The sequence below is a fragment of the Temnothorax nylanderi genome, unplaced genomic scaffold (assembly GCF_030848795.1).
Source record: "Temnothorax nylanderi isolate EJ_2023f unplaced genomic scaffold, tnyl_v1.0 TNYL_tig0004_pilon, whole genome shotgun sequence".
NCBI lineage: Eukaryota > Metazoa > Arthropoda > Insecta > Hymenoptera > Formicidae > Temnothorax > Temnothorax nylanderi.
Genome location: NW_027249066.1, coordinates 2,527,013 through 2,552,404, shown reverse-complemented (window position 1 = coordinate 2,552,404; position 25,392 = coordinate 2,527,013). Strand labels below are relative to the sequence as shown.

The 25,392-nt window shown below is 39.9% G+C and overlaps 2 protein-coding genes across 5 annotated transcripts; one reads left to right on the top strand and one right to left on the bottom strand.

Moving 5' to 3' along the window:
• Positions 1-767: 767 nt before the first annotated feature.
• On the top strand, positions 768-3,471 carry LOC139774267 (p21-activated protein kinase-interacting protein 1-like). Its single transcript, XM_071709430.1, has 3 exons — positions 768-954; positions 1,250-1,412; positions 1,508-3,471. Exons 1-3 carry the CDS (start codon positions 856-858, stop codon positions 2,749-2,751), a joined length of 1,506 nt encoding a protein of 501 aa, XP_071565531.1. The 5' UTR covers positions 768-855; the 3' UTR covers positions 2,752-3,471.
• Positions 2,776-25,392, bottom strand: LOC139774239 (neprilysin-11). Of its 4 annotated transcripts, none has more exons than XM_071709352.1 (17): positions 24,697-25,392; positions 20,757-20,842; positions 10,950-11,017; positions 10,161-10,339; positions 9,764-10,009; positions 8,782-8,987; positions 8,169-8,345; positions 7,722-7,820; positions 7,124-7,268; positions 5,928-6,130; positions 5,085-5,261; positions 4,826-4,988; positions 4,632-4,680; positions 4,184-4,251; positions 3,915-4,051; positions 3,624-3,788; positions 2,776-3,208 (listed from the first exon to the last, which is right to left on the bottom strand). In XM_071709352.1, the coding sequence occupies exons 2-17, from the start codon at positions 20,766-20,768 to the stop codon at positions 3,032-3,034; spliced, it is 2,271 nt and encodes a 756-aa protein (XP_071565453.1). In that variant the 5' UTR covers positions 20,769-20,842; positions 24,697-25,392; the 3' UTR covers positions 2,776-3,031. The 4 variants fall into 4 exon arrangements, with proteins under 4 accessions (XP_071565453.1, XP_071565446.1, XP_071565474.1 ...); XM_071709345.1 differs by having other exon boundaries at positions 5,916-6,130; positions 24,697-25,388; XM_071709373.1 differs by lacking the exons at positions 20,757-20,842; positions 24,697-25,392 and adding an exon at positions 13,920-14,002 and having other exon boundaries at positions 5,916-6,130.

Sequence of the window (25,392 nt, the reverse complement as noted above, 5' to 3'; positions counted from 1 at the left end):
TCAAAATAGTTAAATGTAGTGATTATAGTTATTAAAATATAAGAGTTGCCTCAGCAAACTGCTCATTTGATTTGAAGATAATATTAAATTTAGTTAGATAATATCAAATTTAGTTAGAATATATTATTGTCGCAGTATCATATATATTCACTAATTGGAGGGGTAAGAGCCATAGTGGTGTACTTTTTTAAGAATTTCTCAATTTATATTGTTGGTCTTTATTTATAATAGTAATTTATAATAATAGCATACCGATCTCGTCGATTACTCTTGCGTGTATACATGTAACAATTATTGAAACAAACAAAAGGATATGAAGGATGGTCTTAGAAGCCGAGCCGAGCCGGACTTGCGAGCCAGGCTCGTACGTGTAGACCCCCTTATACTTTACCTTGGGAAGAGAAACTGAAATCAGTATTTTATATATAAATATGTAAAGTAACAAATAACAACAATAATGGCCAAGAGTTTATAATTTTAAAAAATTTCTAAGAAAATATGAGCCATTTTTTCACCAGGGACATAAATAAATATATTATATAATGTTTTATTATATTTTCGAGGGAGATGCAATCGGCGGGAATTTTATTTGATTAACGTGACACGTGACTGTTGTTTAACAAATTATCTTTTCCCGTGCAACGCGGCTTTTACTCATGCCGGTGATTATCAGACTCGAACCGATTAGAAAAAGGAATGGAACGCGGCAAAGCTTCGAACTCTTCGAAGCGGCGTCTGCGTCTGCTGCTGGCAATGGAATCAGCGGAGTAATGGACGCTAATGGAGTCTCGTCCGCGCACGTGTGGGTGCGCTCGTTCCATTATTGATGCGGTGCAAGTAAAACGCTGAAAGAAGATGCACTCAGACGCACAGAGATTGCCGAATCCGTTCGAAATCATAGTAGGGACGTACGAGCAATATTTACTTGGCTACAAAGTGCACAACATCGTAAATGTGAGTATATTTCGACACGTGCCTCGTGTACAGGTTAGGTTTTAATACGGCATGGGTGAAGCGTGACACAAAAGTGTCGAGATACGTCAAAGAAGGACGCTTCTACTAGTCATATTTACGCGTTTGTTCATTCATACTATTTATATATTTGTTGCTCTGGAAGATTCAATGATTATTCAAGATAGAAGAAAAGGCGTATCTTCAATCAAAGTTCAAACGAGAAACTTCTACATTAATTCTTTAAATATGAATATTTTAGATTGAAATTTCGTTTTTTTTTTCTTTCTGTCCATAGGAGTACAAAATAGAGAAAAGCTTTGCGACCCACAGTCATGTCGCAAGCATACGCACTGTCGCCAGTAGTAAATATCACCTAGCGTCAGCTGGCGCAGATGAAACGGTATGTCTGTACGACATGCGTTACAGACGGGAGTCCGGCAAATTAATGCATCACAAAGGTACACAGATGAACGCACTCTATTCGTACATATAACTCAACGTAATCATATAAATTTCTATTTAAAAAGTAACAATCTTTGTATTTCCTTTGCAGATACCGTCAATTGCCTCGCGTTTACTCCAGAAGGCTCCCATCTGTTCGCATGTAGCAACGACGGTAGCATAACCGCCGTACGTTGCGGCAATTGGCAGCTGGAGAAGATCTGGCCGACCGCGCACAAAGGCACCGCCGTCAACACTCTGGCCATTCATCCGACCGGGAAGCTGGCGCTGTCCTCCGGGGAGGACGGCGTGCTTAGGACGTGGAATCTGATCAAGGGCAGGCAGGCTTACGCCACTAACTTGGTACCGAGACTGAAGTCTAACGCCAAATGGATAACCGTTATCAAATGGAGTCCGAGCGGTGAAAAGTATCTGTTGGCTGTCAACGGAAATATCTACATTTATTCCGTGGAATCGGCCGGAATAGATAGGGAGCTCACGTTTGACTCGAAGGTCATTTGCGTCGAGTTCTTGAAGGATGATTTAATCGCGGTCGGTTTCGAGAACGGGGACATAAGATTTTGTGACCTTAAAACCTCCCTGGATACGATGAACACGAAGGCGCACAGCATGAGGGTGAAATGTATCGCGCATATGAACGATCTGTTGGTTAGCGCCTCCAGCTCCGGAGAGATCAAGCTTTGGCGATATAATAAACATAGTTTGGATATGTTGCAAACCGTTAATTGCGGTGCTAGAATTACTTGCCTCTCTTTGGCACACACTTACAAAGATTTAGTGCGGAAAGAAGTTGAATCGAAGGAAGAAGAGGAAACGAAAAAGGAGAACAGGCTCAGACTAAAGCAGGAAGTTATTATTGAGAACGAAGAGGATTTAGAAGTCGCAAGTATTAGAAATCCTAAAGAAAAAGCACAAGAAAAGAAAAATGAAAAGAAGAGAGCTATAGAAGATACTGAAGACAGTGTCCAGCACTCAAAAAAGAAAGCTCCAAATGTAAAAAAGGCTATTATTTCAAAAAAGAAGAGAGACAGATCGTCTGAGATGGAAGATATCATCGATAAACCTAAAAAGAAGAAGAAACTCTTAAAAGCGAATGAGACAAATCCTTCTAATAAAAAACGAAAAGAGAATAGTGCTGCATCACAGGTCACTTCGCCAGCGAAGAAGGTTAAAAAGTCGAATAAAGTTGAAGAGCCACCTCTCCCTCGCAAGAAACACAAAGTAAAATTACCAACGACGGATGTCGAAGATGCTCCACCTAGGAAGATAAAGAAGAAAGTAAATGCAGAAAAAGGAGTCGCGCTAAAAAAGAAAAAGAAGAAAATAATGGGATAAATTAGGATTCAATTGCGAGAGGAGTCTCTTTACAAAAGTTATTATTTTTTTTTTCATCGTGTGATATTTACATGATAAGCTTAAGAGTAAGAATAGAGCGCCTAGGTGCTTAATAAATTACTCACTAGGTTCCTATAATTATAAATCAGTCTATTTACAATTTCTTAGATTTATCACTGCACCAACGCCTTCTTCTGTCACGAGAGATTAAACCTGAACGAGATAACAGTTTTTTAGGCGTCGTTACGTTTCATACCGCTCGAAATAATGCGAAGGATGTCTACCACAAGATGCACTTGTGCGACGGGTTCATTGGACTACCGAGCGGGCACTTCCAAGCCTTTGCGAATTCCGCGTTGTTCGACAGCGTGCCGATAACTCGAAAATGATTTGGCGCATGGACCCCTTCTATCACTTTGGACTTCAACGCTCCGTTTGTATAATTGCCGCACCAGACCTTAACAAAGATTAACGTTTACGACTCAATCTTGTAAAAAATGTATATTTATACCTACGTAGATCTTTGTTATAAATAATTTCTCGCTAGTTTGACAAGAGAAAAATCGCCATTTCAATGATTTTTAAATTCTATAAATTTCGCCCATGTACAAAGTTTTTGTAACGTATTTAGGTAACATTATGTAAAACGATCTTTTTTCTCTTCATTTTTAATTGTATACAATGTAATATATTAAATATATGATAAATATGCAGCATTAAGTTTTATTGCTATTTAAATATACTCAGTTTAGTACTATTAAATAAGTTACTTTCTCAGGAGAAAAGAAACTCTGATCGTATGATTCTTTTACCAGACGCTAAAATTTTAATATTTATTGGACAAAATTTAATTAATTTTTTCCTCTTTTTACCTGTGCAAAACCTAAGTAGAACAGTTGCTCGTTGCTGTAGTCGACAAGACCAGGGAGAGCTTGCTGGTACGGACTGCGTGTAATCAGCCTCTGATACGCTCTGTAAGCTTCCCTGATGCCGCCGTTGTCGGCAATATTTTCACCCTGGGTGTTGATACCGTTCACCTGAAAGTCAGAAGGTGAGTCGAATGGTTGAGCATACGAGCAAGAGATATGCCTTGGCACGCTTCTCTCTCTCCCTCTGTGCTTTCAATGAATAAAATGGGCACGTTGCTACCGTGCGAGGCTCACCGTGAAATTATCACCCAACTCCGGCAAATGATAACTGCTGTACTGCTCGATTATACATTGCACTTTCTCGTGATAGTGTCGCAACGTCTCATCGCTCCACCACTGCCGTAGATTGCCGTTCTCGTCGTACCGGCGTCCTGACACAGAAAATCATGTAATTCCAGATATTATTGCGGATATGCGGGCATCGTAGTGCTAAAGAGATAAAGACAGACGAGTGGCCGTTTTAACGATATTACGTAACACACGTCGCATCGCCGATCACGCACCTTGGTCGTCGAAACCGTGGGTAAGTTCGTGGCCCATAATCGCCCCCATAGCACCGTAATTGATAGACCTGCAACGCGCAATGTTGGAGCTTAGCGATTTACGATAACGAGTCGCACGTAGAGATATCACTTTGTTTTTCGTGACCTCATATCTTTGCGTCTTTAATTAAAATCTACAACACTTAAATAAGTAAATTGCGGCCAATACGTATATATCAGAAAACAAATAAATTTTCCATCAGGCAAGTCTTAATTACAATTTTTGTGCATTTTATTACATTTTTAAAAATCTACAAGTTTCTCAAAAATAGAATACGACTGCCATATCAGAACCTTATTGAGCAATGCACAGAATAATTAGGACTATTCGCTGCAAATAAAGAACTGATCAAGTAAAATATGAGTTCATGAAAATTTTGCCGTATCTGTAAAACGTTTTTATACGTACTCCAATCCGTTGCCGTAAAACGGAGGATGCAGGATGCCGGCTGGAAAAGCTAAGATCACACATTCTTTTTACATTCTGAACGATTAAATTAAATTGATATTGTAAAGCGACAATGATGATTATGTTAATTAGGAAGTTTACTTTGGTTAATTAGAAAATTAGCATTAAAATTTAGCATTAAAAAAGACACTTACTGACTGAGTTTAATATCGCGCTGTAAAACGCGTTCACTGTCGTGCCTGTCGATATCCATCTGCTCCTGTCGGGCTTCTCGCGCAAATTATTAAAGCTTTTTTTCATCGCCACGTCAGTTAGCTTCAGAAAGGTCGCGAACAGCTTCCCGTCAATCACCTCCACCTAAACAGACCGGACATTACAGTTTCCACAGCTAGATTGGAATGTAGATGTACTTCGTAATCATATGCAAACACGCGATATTTAGAGAGAACTCACCCCTTCGTAAAACTTGTCTAACTCCTCTGGATTCGTGACCCAATCGGGAAATCCTACGAACGGCCTCATCGCCTGCAATTTTCTATGGGCTCGAGCTCTCGTGCCGGCATCCATCCAGTCCAGCTCCGTGACCATCTCGTCGAACGCCGCCCTGATATCCAGCAGCATCTCCAATGCCTATCGACAATGATAAACAGTGATCAATCACTTATAAGAACGACAATCTCTATTCCTAGCTCGCTAGGAAAATATTGAATAACGAGTAAAGCTCGAATTTAGGGTATCTCGTAGATTAGGGGTCGGCAAATCACATTTCCCGACCAGATAGTAAAGGACGAGATATTAAATGTCAAACTTTGTAGGCCAAAAAGATATTACGTATATAGTTATTTAACAAGAGAGAAAATAATCGACGAAATTAAAGTTAATAATAATAACAATATTGTTATTAATATAATAAAATGAAACAAATTATTAACGTAATAAAATAAATAATTTATTATTTATTTTATTACTATATTACTAGATATTTATTTATTATTATAGGGAGGGGCTATGTTTAAGTCAGTTAAAGAAAAAGTCAAATAAAAAATTTCCAAGACATCTAAAACTCTTGAAAGAACTCTGGGGAGGGCAATTGAACCGTGTAAGAACATTGAATCGGTCTTAATAATAAAAATTAATAAATTAATGCAGAATATAACTGGAGCCCGTGACTCCAAAAGCCCCTCCCTACCCTATCATACTTTGGCTGTAAAAAAACAGATCCTGGGTCGCAATTTGCCGTAGAATATTTCAGGGCTACTAATCGCCGCACATACGATCGCGAACCTTTTCTCGTGCCTGTTCATTGAAGTGCCTTTGTGCATAAATGTAGCTCAACGCCATGCCGAAATTCCCGTTGACGTTCCCGGTGCAGCCCTTCCAGCGCGGCGTCTTCTCCTTCAGGCCGAAGATCTTCTGCGAGAACTGGAAGCCGAGATCGCGGAACTTCTGCAGCGTCAGAGGGGCAACGGTCGCGTACACGCTCCACCAGACGTATCGCACTGAAAAATCGGCTCGACGTTAACATGTTATTTATCGTCGCGCGTTGTTTATCGGCGCGTAATCGCCGTCGGCCGGTTTTCAAACGCGGCGAAACAATCGCGTACTTATTTCTACAGATACGGTGCAGCTTTCGATAGCTTCTGACCCCTTCTCGCCATTCTTTTCCTTTCCCCCCGGGCGTAGAAACACCCGATATTATCCGTCATGGATTATCGACACTTCCAAGCGTCTTCGTTGCTTCAACGATCTTTGGATTTTGGAACGATATTTGGAAGATATGCTTGTAATCGAGTCAGAGGAGAAACTTAAGGAAGCTTTCGTATCGCAACATGATTTACGCGAAAGCACCCCTGGTAGAAAAATGTCTTGAAATTTTTCATATTATTAATCAGAATTTCTATAAAAATTTTAAAACTTTCTGAATTTTTCAGATTTTTCTCGCCAACATCTTAGAAATCTGAATAAATATGAGAAAATCCACGCAATATTTATTAGAACTTTTCATATATAGGTACTAATACTGAAATATTCCTCATTCAATTATTTCTGAAGGTATTTTGATAAATTTTATATATTATTTATAAATCTAAAATCAGAATTTTTTATAAATCTAGAATATGAGAAAGAAATTCGTAGAAAGTTTCTGAGAAAATATGAGAAATTTTTTCACCAGGGACTCGAGGCTTCTTCTCTTTTTCGCGCTGATATAATTTATTGTTTGTCACTTTTATCAATTTACTACTATCAATAATTATTACATGGGAGAGAGATAAATGAAAATCACGTTGCGAAAATCACTCGAACGTACGAACACAAAGAGGAATGTTTCGCATCACGCAGCTCTCTCTCTCTCTCTCTCTCTTTTTTCTCTCTTCTCTTATGTAAATGGACGTAAGTGGAAAAGCAACAATATGCGATGCAGGTTGGGCGAGCACGCATCACGCCAAGTGACAATCGTGTTCGCTTTGACGAGGGTGCGAAATTGAACGTACCTATCGTGGCGGGCGGGGTGATGGACAGCAGCAGCGGCAATTTCTGCAAATACTGCAGGTCCACGATGATAACTCGATCCACGGCCGGATTTATCGTGACGTTCGTATTCTCGAACACAGCCTCCACGTATCTCGTCCAATTCCACTGAAACAGCGTCTCGTTTAATTACTCGCATTAAAAGTAAGATTCATATCTCGCTCCCGTTTCTGGCAACCCTCGACTCAAATTAGGGAGATAAATTTGTAAGAAGATTAAATAAAACAATCATGAACAAAACGCGAATAAGCAAATTTATACAAAAATTGTAATTGATGCTTCAAATATTAAGTCGCGATGAAACTTTAATATCTTTAGTACTATCCGGTAATAATTTTGCAAGTTTTTAAATATTACTTCATTCGTTGGCGGAACTCTTGGAGCGGATCTCATCTTAATTAGTTGGAATTTCGATAAGAATTATGTGTTTCCAAATTTTCCACTAAAATGTAAATTACGCGGATGCTATCTCATATTAATTTAACCGGCCGTTCACCTTGAACGATGCATAAATATTCTTACGCGAAGGAAAAAACAGAAATGTCGATATATTTATAATACCTGCTGCGCGTGTATATCGGTGAGTTTTTGCAGGTCGTCGATCGTCACCTCGTGAAGGAGATGATCCGAACTGCGCCGTTCCTCGTTTGTCGCCATGATCTGGACGGATTTCAAAAGAATTAAACGTATTCCTGAAAACGATTATCCTCACATTGGAAGTTGAGTAAGACTAAGAGCCCGCTGAACCATTCAACCGAGTATCAAAACTTTATTAAAATTAAAAATAAAAGATTAATTACTAAAATTCAATTTATTATTAATTAATATTGAATAGGCAATCTCAAGTACGCTGCACTTTAAGATATCTAAAATAATAATATATCTTCTATAAAAAAAAGATGTACATAAAAAATTAACACGCAGGATACCATGGTACAGCTTGGAATAGATATGTGAAGAATTAAAATCGCGAGTGTTCGATACAAACCATACGAATTTGCTACTTACCCTGGCGAGTTTCGTGCCGAATTCTAAAATCTCATTAGCGTAATTCGCACTCATGTTGCCAGCTCCCGCCAGTTCGACCATGGATTTTATGTACTTTTTATACTCCATCAGTTCCGATTGAAAACGCCGCGGATCTAATAAGTAACGCTCACTAAATCCGGGGGATACTTGCTCCATCTAAAAGAATTTCGTTTTCTGTACTTCGTCACTATCCATGCTAAAGAATTATTTTCTAACGAAGAATAGTTACTTATGTCAGCTCAATTATAATAAGAAATATCAAATTAAATTACTTAAAAAGGACATATAACTAACGTTTTCCTTTATTTTTATTAAAGTTAAAAAAATGGGATTATATTACTAAGATACTAGAAATATAATTTTAGTGAAATTTTAAAGAATATTAAAATATCTTATAAATTAATATCTATCCCTTTAATTTATATACGAGAAAAAATCTGTTTATTTAAATTAAATAAAATGGGGTTCTCCATTTCCTTGAATTTTGCATTTGCAAAATTATGTCTTTTTATGAGTTGAACAATCTTTTGTTTTCTCTGTCAATTTTTTTTCATTAAAATTCGTGGCGTTTTGAACGCGCTGGCATTCTCACCATCATCCGATTCCTCGTAGTGTCCTTAACGTCCTCGCTAATGTAAAAATTGATGAAGAGACTCAAGCCTAGCGTTCGCTGCCCTATCCCAGCTATCCTCGATATGTCGAGAGATGGTATTTTACCCTGCATCGGCGCCTCCTTTGGCAAACCTAGACTATTGAGCACCTCGAAGATGGGTTCCAATCCTAGAGCTTCGACACTCGCTGCAATCCGATGATTTCCCGTTATTTTAAATACATTCTATCATCAAGGCTGCAGATAAACGTTTTGCAGCCTGGTTTAAGAGTTATACGTAACGCTACTTCTATTTACATTTTCTGCGGAAAGATTTAATGCGATCGTTGTTTCTATTTAAATCATTTGCACGCTTATCATGATCGCAATCGTCGTTCGAAATCAGGCACGAGATCCGGTTACTTCTTCGCGATAATAAAGTAGTCACTTTATCCTATTACGTTATTACTGATTACGTTATTGGCGCAATAATGATACGTCGCAATGCGACCGCCAACGTATTGTTAGATAAGTTTATATTCTTTCGAATTTACGCTTATGTAAATGCCGTTACGCGCATTCTATCCTCGCACGAAAGAGCGACAATTAATGAATAATTTATCGTTGAAGTAGGCAAATTACCAGAGTTAACGATAGAGAATCTTGATAGAAAATTGGTTCGCGTGGATAATTATCGTTCCTTTTCCTCACCTTCGAGAAACGCTTCGTGGCTTGATATATGGCGTCTCAATTAAAGATTAATTTACAACCTTCCTATGTTGGTTTATCTTTTTTAAATTATTCTAAGAAATTGCAATTCATAAGCCTATTATTTGTGTATTTTATAAGTTCGGTAAATTTCTCAATGAAAAATCTTTATAATTAGTCCATAATATTTATGTCATTAAAATTTTCCCTGCGAATTTCTTGAAATTTTGGTTTTCAAGTATTTCACCAAGTTAATGCTTTAATTGTTAAGACTTACCGACATCCATGCAGGTCTTGTAAAGAGCTCTCGCCATCTTCACCGGCTTGAGATCGGTTTCCTTATCCGGTTCCTCAAGTAAAATCCTTAAATTCTTCAGAAGTTCCTCCCTGAGCAAGCTCAGCTGATCCCAGAAACTCTGACTTTGAGGAATCGGATGCTTGTTGATCCAGCCGCCGCAGGCGAAGTTGTAGAAATCCTGGCAAGGATCCACGGACCTGTTCATCGCGCCTATCACTCGCGCCGCTATGACGATAAAAAATAATTGTAAAAATTTATTGTAAAATTACCTCACATTTCAGCGTAATCTGAGCAAAACGACTCGGCACTCCATTTCAAATTGAGAATTAGACCGATTGTTATTTTCCGAAAATATAGCGGGGTGTATAAAAGATACCTGTCCTAATGCACTCCTCGCTCTGGCACATCTCCTTGTACTCTTCTTTGCGAAAAATCGCCATCTGCAAAGTTAGTGCTACGATAAGAGCGATAACGGTCACCGCTAACAATCCGACGACGATTACGAGCCGCAACTCCTTCCCGCTCGATTTCTTCTCATCCCGTTGATTGTAATCCCTGTCGAAAAGACAATGGGAAGATTCCAACGATAAAGATGAGTGAAAACATAACTTGAAAATCGTTTAGCTTTTCAAGTCGGTACACAAAGATTCTTACTTTCAGCTTTTCACGTTGAACTACAGTATGTAAAAATATTCTATCATCATTTATTGTCTTTTATCAAAATGCATAAGAAAGATTAACAAGTGCAAAATATGCAAATATATTTTAAAAAGAAAAAGATATCTCGAAAACTGTTTGACTTTTATTTTCAAATCGATATTCGGACACGCACCTTTCTCGTTGATATATACTACTTAAAACTTAAAATTACCCAAACACCAAAATTAAATTACAAACACGTATATAGAAAGGAAGGAAAGAAGGAAAATCTAAACAGACAATTGTTTCAACGAGCGTTTCATAGAATCTTTAGAAGAGTCAGAAAAATGTAAAGCACAGTATTTAAATATAATCTTATATTTAATAGACACGTTTCAAAAGAATATACAAGAAACTAATTAGTTAGTAATCTAAAGTGAGAGGAACAAGAAATAAGAAAACTGAAAGTAAGAAATAAGAAAATGTTATTGATTCTTTTTTATCAAGCAAAGGAAACGCTTATTACCAGGAGACATCCGAGTTTCCTTTCGCGTTCTCCACCGTGTCTCTCTCATTATCCTCCGGGTCGTTCACCTTCAAAAGAGAAATGATGATATATATTTTACAATAATTGCCTGTCATCCACTTCTTTATATTTTACTCTATTAATGCTAACGAGCGTGTCTGGTCGAAGAATGCGCCTGCCGTTGCGTTATCCGCAACATTATATTCAACTCCGAAGTAACGAAATGTGTAGTGCACCGCGTGAAAAGCTACTTTGATCTGACAAAGAAGCAATATCTTATGACTTGACTTCTGCGCTTCGTGCCATGAAAATACGAGAGATCAAAGTGCAACTAAAACAGATGCATCTCGTGTAATCAGGGACCTTGAAGCGACTCTATACGAGAGCGATTCACTGAGAATGATTAGCTCGGTTTTCCTGAATTGCATTCCAATCAGGAACAAAAAAAGATCTCTGACTAGGAAATTCTAATAGAAAATTTCAGAGCGAAAATAGATCAAGACTGAAAAAGTTACGGGAAAAAATTATTAAAAATTTATCTATTAAAATGGCGTGAATAAATCGACTCAATTTTGATAAAAATACATAGTTGGCATCGCAAGATACAGGATTCTCCGTTTTGTTAGCGTGACGAAGATATATCTTCTCCCTGTTTTCCGAAGGCGTTAGATAAGCAATGACAGAGAGAGTACACTTAAAAATAGAATATACTCAAAATGGTGGTGTGCTGACAGATCTGCGCGAGAGTGCATCCAAACAATAGTTCTCCGCGCGCGTTTCGATGTTTAATCTGGACGTAACTTACGTAAACTCGCGTTCGCTTTTCATCTATTTTACGCTTCATTGCCGCGAACAACGGCGCGTTCTCGACGGTTTCGGGTTTAATGGGACGAGGATTATCTGCCGCGGATGCGCGGCAGGATATTGGGCACGAGGAGAATAACATGACTGAAGTTAATCCCGCCGATTCTGGGGCAAGGTGAGTATATCGATCATGCGGTTTTAACGCCGCGACGGATGATACCTCGCCGATTTAAATTACGTGCTGCAGCCGTTCTTTCTCGTAATTACGGCGCGCGTGAAACAGGTCGGAAAGAATAGATCTTATAGAACGCATTGTCTTGCCGTACAAAAATTCTTTGGATCGAGGAGATATTTTATATCTCTGCCTTACAATCTGAACTGTAAATTATATGCTATAATGATCATATAGACTTGATTAAAATCATTTTGGATTACCAAGCTGCGATGGCACAACAGTGCTCTATATATTTTTAACACGCGGCTCTTCAAAGACTCATTAAGAATAATCTTCGTTAACATCATATCAGACAGCAAAAAGAATTTAATCAATTTCGAATTCAGAATTTATCGCTTACTTCTAGATTACTCTATATAATGTTAAGAAATAAAAAAAATTCCGGTGATTCAGTCAGACGCAAGTAATGATTTAAGACAACCCAATTCCAAGTCATTCTTCGCTTCACCAACTTCGATTAATATTAATTATGGCCAACTAAATGTTCCTCGCGTATGTACTTTATCTGCCGGATCTTTATCCGCCAGATGCGTGCTCAGCTAAAGAAACGCTTAAGTAAAATTAATGAAAAGTTGACACAGTCGACTCCGATATGGGTCAGTCTGAGGCTTTCTTCTCTTTCTTTTGATTGCATTAACGGGCACGTGTCTAACGCGTCTCCTTTCGTTTCGCATTATTTTTATTAACTCCTTTCACCGCCGACAATTCCAACGGTCTCATTTTTTTCTAGGTTTGTAATTAATGCACGCCCCATATAACTTTAATATATTTGCAAAATGTAATACGTTTTCCATCATTATATACGTCATATTGTTAACTCAAATGGAATCATGTTGCAAGATCTCTAAGACTTCTTTGAGAGCACATTAAAGAGGCGATCCTAAAATAAAATTCGTAAGATTTGGGAAAGTTTCAGAATAGATTTTACATTGACTAATCAATCTTTCCGTTATAATTCAATTCAGTCCTTTCTGGATCATCGTTAATTACAACGTAGATAAACGCGAATTTAGATAAACGTGATTGATGTTGTTTGACGTTGCTGAAATCGGCCCTAAGCCCTCGGGGAATTAAACAGCCGTGTTCGTGTTTAGTCGAGAGAGGCGAGAATTCGATTTTCCGCGTGCGGTGCGGATACATCGGCGTGCGTCCGACAACGTTCCCATTATATGTGCTTCGACCTATCGGAATCGGCAGGCTTGACGCGAGAAACGCCGGCGCCTTTTTTTGTCTTCTTCTTCTTCTTCTTCTTCTCTCTCTTTCTTTCATCTGTCTATCAAGTGAACCATACGCCTTACGCAATCGTGTATCTGCTTTATTCTAGTTCCCTCCTCTCTGTTCGAGTAAACAGACCGATTTCTTGCGATACCATAGGCACCATGATTCCAAGTTATTTCTAGTTATTCTCTCTGTTTATTTCTCTTCTCCTTCTTCTCTTTAATCTCTGAGAGGAAAAAAAGTACCATTTGGCGCATTTAGTAGTCAATTAATATCAGCGATAAATCGTGGCTATTGAATACTTTATTATTAACTATTTTATAACGCAAAGATTTTATCACAAATATTATAAGAAGAGAAATAATAAAGAATCTCAAGAACGGAGAACAATTGCATATTTTACATCAATCGCGCAGAATTGCGTTATATTGTCTTCCCTTCCCATTCTTCTCGTCGTGATGCGACAATCCAATTTTTAATGGTTGTGCTTAACGGTATTTAAAATGCACAGTCACAGACTGTCTATTCCGCTCCTGTCGTCGCAATTATTCCCCCACGTCCGATCGTTCATGTAAATTGTTTATTACCTCGCGGTAGCGCGGAAAATCGCGGAAATTTAAACAGGACGTGACAGGAAAATGAACATTCGTCGGTAAACGTCTGTCGCGCTGACGGCCACTCGCGGGTCGGCAACAATTGTCATCATGCCTTACCGTCCACTTCCGATCCGCGCGTCCTTGCGCGCCCGGTAATTGTCATCCGATCGACGTCGCTTCCGACACGGCGTCGTCCTTGCGCGCCGTAAGATTTCACCGTTTAAACGTCGAGCTGCATGCGAGTTCCATCGGCGATCAGCGGGTGCGTCTGACATTGAGTCTCGCGATGGATCGACGGAATCACAATTCGTCCCGATGATGGGGAAGTACTCGCCGAACTAACTCACGTTCGTTAAGATACCTCTCTTCCTGTCGTCCTTAGATGCAATCGGGCGACTGACTGATCTCGCTACGCATCGTTGACAATGGGAGTTGAATATTATCTCGCCGATGAGGATTACGCTAAGCTTCGCGCCGATCTCCCTCGCCTTTATCTCGCTTCTCGGAATATATCGCGTGGTAATTAATTCTTTTTGCGTTAATAGATTCCTCCCCGCGACGGCGAGGCAATAAACAACCAGGACCCGACGCGCATAATTCAATCCTCTTCCTATATTTGCTTCGACTGCAACTCGGGGAAGTAAAAGATCAGATTAAGGCGGTGGCCTTAATCGAAACTTAACCACAGACTTAATCACATAGACATAGGCGGATTTTTCTTCCAACAAAGAGTGCTGAGTTCACTTATGAAATCGAGATCAACGATGTATTTTTATCATAAGCTTTTTTAATGTTTAAATTTAAAGATAGAGATTGCTGCGCGCAGACCGTTCAAAGCGATGCAACAATTTTTTAAATTAATGAAGAGAAAGACAGATATACTTTAGATTGAAGTATTCAATCGTAAGAATCAAAGATTAACTCTGCAAACATGTTTTATAATTACACCGCTAAATAAGACATTTTACATCTGCAAAATAAGGTACCCACGTATCTTCCTTGTAGTGATTAAAAAAGAAATACGAGTCATCATTCGGAATTCACATAGATGCGAAGGAACAAAAAATCTCGACGAGGTCGAGTCCAATAGGCAGTTCCGCGTAAACTATAATGCGACATTCGCATAATGAATCTATCTTCTATATTTGTCTCTCGTTGTTGACTGCTTACGTTCCGCTCTGAATGAAACGCATCTTTGACGATTCTGTCATTAATAGCTTCCACGTAATCGTCTCAATAAGACGACGAAATTATGAGATAGCTAGTAAAATTAAGCGAGGTCGTTAAATATGGGCTTCAATCAACGGCAATGACAATGTAATAATAAATAATTTCTAACTCCAACAGGTCTGTTAAAATTCCTCGGTTGGCTCGTACTTTCACGCTAAATACAGCAGTTACTTTAATTTCAGGTACAAACAGAATTGATTTATCGGCATACATTCTCCTTCACTGATCATATTAATTCTGATCATTAATTCCAGCTGCGAGTCGCGTGAGTAAGCTCCAAACATCGCATACCTATGACGACGATATACCGTACAGTATTTATTTATCGGTATTTTCTAGCTCGTCACGTACGAGATGTGAGACGTTATCAGAGGCGTTGACTCCGTTCATCATGCGGCACGTGAGTGTCTCTATCGCTCAATCTGTATATCATACGCTGCACGTTTCTGTCATACCTCGATCAAGTCGGCATGGTAAAAACCATCCGTAAGTATATTTTAATAAATATACATATGTACAAATGTACAAGTTTAAAATATATTTTAAATACGTCGTTATAAATTTAAAATTTAAGGAGGTTGTCAAGAAGGAGACTCAGAAATGTTAAGAATTGCATAAAATTTAAAACATAAGCTCTTTCATAAATAACGTCAGCATGTGAATTTTTTTAGATTTTTTCCAATTAGTTTTTGTTTTTGAAAACATTTATAACAATTAAAGTTCAAGTTTTAATGGCCTCTAATGAGAGATTCAAGCTTGCATATCAATTATTGGCAAAAATGACTGTTAAAAATGTTAAGACCGAAATAAATTTATGTTTAATATATAAAGAATATCATACTGAAAATACTTTCACAAACATTTGAAAAAATACCACATGATTTTCTTGCAATATTAAAATTTGCATCGCGATAGAGCCGCAGTAATAATTCGGTATGAAAACGTGTATCATTTAAATTTATTTAAATAGGACAACGAAAACTCAGCACAAAATAAATATTTCTTTTATGTCACATCTTAAGTACGTTTCAAATGCTTCGCTGGATAAGCACACATAGGGAATTACGCGCTAAAGCTTTTACCGTGACATGAAAGTGGCATTAAACAATCTTGGACTTTGTTTTAACGTTGTCGAAAACTAACCAGTGAAAAAAATCTAAAAAAATTCACATTCTGACATTATTTATAAAAGAGCTTATGCTTTAGGCTTTAATTCCTAACATTCTGATTCTCTACAACATCCTTAAAAATTCCCTTCGCCGAGATACTCCTACGACGTCTCTCGACGAGACCGTCTCATTATTCTCATTTATGTCCGCAGTCTGTTCTATAATTGTAAGAGGAAGAGGCGAATGCTCTGTATATTTCTCTTAAATCGTTTCCTTACGCAAAAAGATACGACAGAAAAAGATACACCATGAACGTGCCGTAACATTTCATTCATTTATTTGTCTCTTCACGAGGAGAAGTATATCACGTTGAGAAATAGCGCTTCTCGGAGGACTACAACACCCTGGTTAGAATTTTTCATTTAAGAATTTGGACACCGTTTAGGCACTTTTTGATTGATTCGCCATATGTTTCAGGCTAACTAGAAGAAATTTATATTTTACAGGTTTACTTATATATATATATAGTAATAATAACATTTACAATAAACATATAAATGTATATGGAATTAAATTTATTTTTGTTGTTTATTAATAAACTGTATAGAGAGAGAGATATATTAAACTGACTTGAACGTTTTTGAGAAGCACCATTGTTGGTCTGAAAATAATGGACGGTGTCCAAACTCGAATCTAAGGCCCAGGAATCCTTCGGCGACGCTCGGGAAAGCTCATTATATTCTCAATAGTACTCGCGGTTTTTATCCAACGGGTAATGACGAATCTAAGCGGCGAAATTATTTTTCATCCGATTACCAATGCCGGGAGATGTAGGCCGACGCGCAGGCTACCTTCAAAAGTGACTGACACGCGCGGGGTCCATACACAGTGCATCGCGCGTCCTGCTGTTTCGCAAATGGAGCGCCTGAATGCGCTATTGAGAGGATCCTATTTCAGCGACGCGAACGTGGAGGGGGGGGGGAGGTCGTAAGTGCCGCCGTTGCTGTTGATGCTTGAAACCCATTATCGCCCTATTACTTGATAATACAATTACGGTAGCGTATAGCGAAGGTGGTCAGTGACTTCTGTGCATCAGCGATCGCGGCACCTCCACGTGCCACATCACTTTTCCTCCGTCTCTTTCATCGCGCCAGTTGCGTCCATCCCGCAACAAATTATTCCCGCGCCGCGATCTCGCTTTTCGACCTCGAAGCGAACGGTTCGCTCGGACGAGCGAGAAGATAAGCGAGGAAAGTTCGGCTTTCTGTAAATCTCTTTACTTTCGCAAAATCTTACAATTAGTTTCATGGATCCCTGGTCCCGCGAATCTCTAATTTACACACGTTGGCTTTCGTGGATCTTGCGCTGATGGATTTGCGATTTCATGGTTTTGGCTAAACTATACGTCGCAGCAAGTATAGTTGATGGTTTAGCTGACGGTCTAGCCAAAACTGCGGAGTAAATGATAAAAAAGGATGCTTATACATACATATATTAGCATCAAAAGTTACATTGATTGAGAAGGATCAAAACCCAAAAATAGTCGAAACGACGTGACGATTATAATTAATAAGGATAGCCAGTTAGGTCGAACAGAAAATATTTATGTTAATTATTGTTAATTAGTTATTGACGAAGTAAAAGTTTCCGATTTGATTTAAATGACACGATCCGCTTTTATTCCTACATCGATCACCCTGAGCGACTGATATTTGACGTTTCTGACGCTGCGATTGAGACACGCGAGGCGTAATCGCCGCTTAACGAGCTTCCGGGGAAGGGCTTCGTGGAATAAATTCGCTTCAAGTGCTCTTCTTGCCATTGACTTAAATTTCTCGAGCGAATCTCAACCCGGCCCGGTCGCGCGCTCGCGGATCGTGTCCGCACCGCTCCACTTCTTCCCCGCCCGCCTCTTTTTTCTTCTACGTCGAAGGAACAATCGCTTCTGTGATGATCTCGCCGGAATACGGGGACAATGCGCGACCCGTATCGCACAGATAGCCGCGGGAAAGCCAATTAGACAAGATGAACGGATTGGAAGAGCGGTAGAAATGGAGAATAAACGACCGTTCTATATGGAAAAGAACTTGATAAGATTATATCTGTGAACTATTTGTCCAAACGTTGAAAAAGCCGAGAGCTTCAAAATCGTGTGGTTTAATCTCGATTAGTGCATTTTTTTTACTTGAGTTTTTTATAATCATCATTTCTAGTTGGAGAAACTGTTCGATTAAAAAAACAAAGAAAAAATGCGTGAACTGCGTAGCCATGTCGCAAAAGGGGATAATAGATAATCGCCGTAAACGGCATCGCTTTATCTGCCTCGAGCACGAATAAAATGTGATATTCGATGTTAGTAACTGGTCTTATTTTAATTATCCTTCACCTGCACGCGATTGACCTCTTTTTCCGTCAGAGTAAGAAAACCAGAATTGGCTGCAGCAATGTTCGACTACTTGCGGTTTCTAACGAAGTATAATCGAACACGCGGCAGTTTACTTTTTCCTCTTAATTGGATTTAATCGTGGAAAAAAAACCGATTGATCGATTGCGGATCGAAAATCCATGATCGCGCAGAAATGAAATTTATTTAATATGGTAACGGTAAGGTTCTAAATATCTGGAATGACAGTCAATCGCAAGTTGATCGAAAACTTTGGCAAAAAGAGATCAAATGAATGCATTTTTATCAAACAGTTTCAGTTCTTGAGTTAAGGAGAGCTATAATAGTACATTGTGCAACAAGTGCTGGAAGATGAAAATTCACGGGTGCGGAGTTGACGCACGAGCCGAAGGCGAGTGCGGTCACCGCACACGGGAATTTTCAACTTCACGCACGTGTTGCACACCCTATTTTATGTTGCAAGTGCGTGGAAAGTGGTAAATCCCGCACGCGTCGCGTGCGGAATGTGTCACTTTCCATGCACGTGTGACATAAAATAACATTTACTCATTTTTGCGTACAATTTACGCTATCGGGAAACAAAGGACTCTCTACCTTTATATTCTCAGATTATTTCTTCTTTCTACAATAAATCACAATTGTACCTCAAAGATCGAATCGCGCCAGTACTTCTCCACAGTTTTCACATTCGCGATGTTAAGATCAGCGTGGAACAGGTCGTAACTATTCGCGCGGAATAGATCGCCCCACCTCGCGCATCGCACGCATGGTGATAAGGTGGCGGATGCGTAGATGCCTTATGTTTTATGCAGCGATCTCTCGGCACACGCGTGCCGCTCGCTGAGAAAAACGAGACGCGCGGATGCCGACGGCGAAGCGAGACGAAGAGAGAATCCGATTACCGGAAAGGAAACTGTCAACAGGTGTAACGAGGTACTTGCAAATTACGAGCGATCCTGTAATTATGCCATTTGACGCGTCAAGTTTTTACCAAACTTTTTTTTTTCAAGTCCGATCAAGTAAACCGCCGTCGGGCAAACTCCGATCCGTGAGTCAGCTTCTCGATCTCCTGTTGTTCTCGAAAGACGAGGAGACGCGCGTCTTTCGGCGACAAAGATTCGCGTCGTCGGTAATGCGAGATAATCCTTCGAGACGTACATTCATCAATTAGAATTTAATTTAAATAAATCACACACTTCCAATTGCGCGTTGGCAGCGTTGGCTTCCTCTCGATGCGGGACGAATGCGAAACGAGACCATTATACAAACATGTATAGGATTTGCATGAAATTTCAAGTACGCCGTTCCTCGAAGTTCTTTCAGAGACGATTTTATCTCACGGCGCCGCTTTACTGCGTGTTTTACCGCCGATCTGTGTCTTCGCACATGACCCGAATAATTATTTCCTCGAGCAAATTTGTCCGTTAAAATAAACTTGTCCCGAAACAAAGAAAAATACAGGTATTACCTATTCTGTCTGAGATAAAAATATTAAAGTATTTTGCTTTTATTAATAAATAATATGTGCGGCATCAAATTTTTTTTTATAATACTGCGATAAGAGGAATCTTCTCAAGCATATTGTCCGCTTCCTAAGAAACTTTTCTTTATCCGAAATTTGCTGGAAAACTGAATATATTAAATTTAATTAATTAATTCATTAAGTTATTTATTTAACTAATCGTTCTAATTCATTTAATTTACTTAATTAATATGTTTAACTAACTTAATTAATTACTTATTAATAAAATTATTAATTAATTAATACATTCAGTTTTTATTCGTGACATTAATTCCACGAATGGAGATGAAGTTGAGCGTTTGCGTGACGCTAAAAATCAATGTTTGAGGGACGATTGTGATGTGTGTATCCTGAAGAAATAATCCGAGAATACAAATGGCCTCTCATTTTCTAAAATATATAAGCGCATAACACAATAGTTTCTCGTATCCGCGCGCGCCCGTAATCACAGGATTACACAAGAATATCGCGTATCTGCGAGATAAATAAATCCGCGAGGCTTTACGTTCTCGCAGGAGGAAAAGCCGATACCAAATTGGCCTAAGGAACGGGCAGTTGAATTTTAATGGGGACTCGACGAGACAGTCGGGCACAATGGCACGCATGAATCTGGCTTATCCCCCCCCCCCCTGTCCCTATCGGCCACGCTTGTCCCCTTCAGCGTCACTCGGATGAGGAAGCAGTCTCACCTTGTATCTCATCCTCGCGTCTCCTTCGCCGTCCCGTCCTTCCCGATCTCTACCTTCCCGTCCTTCAGTCCTCTCAACCGACGTGTCTGCAACAGGACGAGATGAATTATTAGTTTAAAAAGTGTCCCCGCGTGTCTCATCCGCGGCGAATGCGACACGGCCGGCCGGTGAATCACCTGTTTTGCATTGAATGACAGAACGCGAGCGCTTTTTTTCTCTCTCCTCCCTTTCTCCGTTCGTATACCTTTGTCATCGCGCGCCCGCGACTTGTCTCTCCGGGGGCGAGACAACGAGACGTCACGAGAGTAAGAAGGAAGCATAATCGTCGTCTGCCTAAATCTCGGCCGAGAGGGAGCTCTCTTTCTCTCCCGGCCGAGATTTATTCGGTTTTTCATTCATCGTCTCTCATTTCGACGCGGCGTGCACGCCGCTCGAGGGTACGAAGCGTCCGGACGTTGGCGCGACGAGCTCTCGTCGTAGCCTCGGCGTGGCAAATTCCGAGAGTTGGAAAAAAGAAACGGATGAGCGCGCGTCGAAACTTTTACCGGATACGAGGAGAGGACCTCGGTAGCGCGGACGTGCCCGCCGCTTCCATGATGATTTATCTCGGCTCGGCATGGTACATTAACCGGTTAACGAATCGCGCTCGATGGCTCGATTGTCTCTCAAAACGCTTTCGTTTCCACGAGAGCGGACACGCGCGAGCGAGTTACGATCCTACGCGCTTGGAATCTCATTATCTCGCCGGGGTAAACGATTTTTCACGTCGGCGAGGATCGTTGGCTGGAACCGTTCTCGGACTCTTCCAAAGAGAAGCCCAGCTCGGAACCAGCATTCAGGAGTATTTCGCGCGAGCGCGGACTCTCGTTAACTCTCGTGTACTCCGTTCACCGACGACGTCACCGAGAACGAGAGGATCTACCGCGATTAGCGGGTTAAGCCGTGCGGAAAAGCCGCGCGTCCGTCATAATCGCGTGGCGATTCGCTCCCTTTTGTGCCGCGAAATTGCGTCGTGAAATCGCGAGATCGTTATTAAATCGGATGCATCCCGGCGGATCGATGAAAGCGTGCGGCACGCGGCCAGCTCTCGCGCTCAGGATCGGCGCCGCAGAAGCACATGCACGCTGAGCACACGAGCAAATATCGCTATTATGTATAATAAATACAGCGGGAAAATCTGCCGAGATGCTCCTGGTGCACAGAGGAAAAAAATGGGAGAACATTTACGCGAGCATTCTCCTCGGTCGCGATTGAAGAAAGAAATCGAAGAAAGTTTTTATTAAAATAAACATGCGTGAAAAATAATTCGCTCTCCAAGTTTTACATCCATTCGTTTTACATCGATATTTTCACGATACGTCGTGTTGTATTCTCGACGGATCGATCTCTTACGTTTTTGAGCGATCTACATGATCCGTTCTTTACGACGCGGTTAATTCCCGATTCGTCGAATCGCGTTTACATAATTATTGTCCGCGATACGCGACTCGCTGCGCGCGTCGTCCTTGACGACTCATGTAAGTAACGTCGGCGACGACGTCTCCCGTGCCTATGCCGTTTTAGATCCGACCCTGCTCTACGCGATATGCTTTCGATTTCGCGTCTACTAATCGTATCTGCCGCCACGCATCTCGCGTGCGGGGAATCGCTGGTGCAAGCGGCTGCGTTGCGCTCATCTCCGATCCATTTAACGCGGCCGGCGTTTGAAGATACAATGCTGAAGTGGACGACTACAGATACAGTTATTATTCCTTACGCAACGAAATGTCCACGGAGCTGCAGATACCGCGGCTTTAGAATCTTACTGTACAGATATATGAAATGGAGCATTTACAGACGTCGAGGATTTACAAACAAGTGTAACGAAATAACTGGATGTGGAAATAAAGTTACCCCATTCCTTTAATATTATGATCGGTCCAATTATTAATTTATTAGGTTATCAAGTCAATTTATCAGTATTTAAATTAGTAATAAGTAATTTAAATAAATTAATAATAAAAAATATGTCATGTATTACAAAAGTTAGTAAGATAATAATATTAATTAATTAATTAAAATGTTTTCTCCACATTAAAATAAATTTAAATTCTGCAAACTATGTATATATAATTATCTCAGAGTTTGTTATTGATAACTAAACTTGTTTCGCCTCGCTAAAAATTGGTTTCTTTTAAATGCGAAATTTTTATGCGACTATCCCAGGACAAGAGGTGGGTTTTAGAACTTGAGAACGACGCTATCTCGAAAAATACTTCAGACACGTGAATCTTATCGAAGCCCGCAGGATGTTGAAGATATAAACAGACGGGCAATTTTTTAGAAACAGTCTCTTTGTACGAACGCACCAGGGAAAACGCACGAGGGAGTCGCGGTGTAGGTACAGCATCCGTTTTAAAATCTATTCATAAACGCGAGACGCGTGTTAAAAGAAGCGGGGCTACGTTCGTTAAGACGCATTTCCCACCGCGAGAGTGAATCCGAAATTTAACTTCTTTAAAACGAGATGATACACCGACTGCTCTCCTGGCGTCCCGCCAGGAGGTAATTTAGTGCCGGAGAGACGCTTTTGTTGAAAGAACACGCTATTAATCTCTTGCGCCGCGTATTTTTTCAATTTTTTTCAATATTTTTCTCAGCTTCTTTATATCGCCCCGACTTAGATTAATCGTTTAGTGCATCTTATGGTATACAGAATTTTTGTAATAATAAAAAGATCACTCACGTGATAAGAAGAATTAAAACTTGAGGAGCTAATAAATATATTCCACTTCTTCTTCTCAAGAGAAGGGAATTTTAACTGATATATCAAGAAATTCCAGGAATTTGAGGAAATCAAGGGCTACTTGTATTATGATTGCATTGCCTTGAGCGAACGTGAGTTGAAAAACAATAATCGCAAGGCGAGCATAACAAACTCTGCGGTCTGCGATGTCAGATGCCCAAAAGATTCATCTTGGACATTCTTTACTACGAGAAATGCTTTCACTTTAGATAACTAATCATTTCATGTAGTCTCGAGCGAATATTTTTGAGTACGAAATAAGAAGAAAATACACGAAGATCTAACAAGGATACAGAACTAATTGAAAGAAGAAAAGAAGTTTATTGACACGCTACTTTTTTCGATTAATAGGCTCCAATTAATCTCCAATATTTACATGTTCAATTGATATTTAATTTTCAAAGAGTTGCATTAATTGTTTTCTTTTCAAGCTCAAATTATTCGTTTGCGTGTTCTCGCATATAAATATATATATATATATATATATATATATATATATATATATATATATGATTTCGTATATTGTGATATCGTTTTAGAAAACTTATTAGAGCATGCGTCATTAGCGCGTGCGGCTAAACTGTGTCACTATCAACAGACAGCTATATACAAGATTAGAGAAGTTCAGATCTTGCAGAAGGACCTTCGACCCCTCGGCGTGTATTATCCGCGTCGCGTGCGTGCGGAAATGTTTAAAGTACCACGTGCGTTCTCAGAAAATTTGACATCTCGCATAACAAACTTGCACAACGGTATTTGCGAAGGAAGTCACCAAGAACGTCAAAAATGTGTATCGTCTATCTTTGAGAAGCAAATATTTTTCAACGTTTTTCTTTATCTCGTGAAAAATGCTTGCCAGGAATAAATCCAAAACCGGGATTCTTCTAATCTCAAAAGAATGTTTGGCTAAATTAGAATATTTCCTGAAATAACGTAAATATGTAGTTTTGCTAAATAAATGATAATATTTCTCGAAATAATGTAACTGGGTATAATTTAATGAATTAGATGAATGTAATGGTAGAAGAGTAAAATGTGTCATATATGTAAATTTGTCGAATTAAATACTTTATTTTCTTGACAGACACAGAGCTGAATCGAGAGACTCATTAACAGTCTTTTGACATCTCGCGTGAAGTACTGATGAGCGCTCACCTGTTCGCAGCTTCCCTCGGCGGAGCTTCTCATAAGCGCATATTAAAGTGTCGTTCTACGTGTCGTCAGATCCTCCGCGCAGTTGGAACGAACAGGACTCGGCGCGGAAAAACGAGCGAAAAACGCGTCTCTTCCTCTCGACTCGCGATTCTGTTCTCCTCCGTATCGCCGCAGCCGCTTCACGTCATCGCTTCGCGACTCGCGCGGGCCCTTGGTTATTTTTCTATCTCTCTTTCTGCCTCTTTGATGTTTGTCCCTTCTGCCTTTCGGCGGCCGCGTACGTTTCCGTGTGCCGGCCGCGGCGGAGGAGGATACGACTCGAGGACCGCTAGTAAACTAAACTGACTGAAGTTTCGGCTTGCGGAGGAGCGACTCTAATCTTCGAATCCCCCACTATTTCCGCGCCACGATGTTCCGTCAGGAGCGGATTGAATTGTGCGACGTTGCGGTTTAACGAGGCCGGTACAGATCGCTATATACCTGCAACTAGATTTATTTTTGAAAAATTGTCCTCGTGCCCGTTGGAACACGCTCAAAATCGAATTAGGTATTTTCATTGTCGCGTTAACAGCTAAATGTACACTTTAGCATGAATCCAATTAATTATAGAACTTTATTGCGATTATTTCAAATACCGTATACTACTTGGCAACGGTACTGATATGGCAATTTTACTATGTTAATGTGAAAAAATTG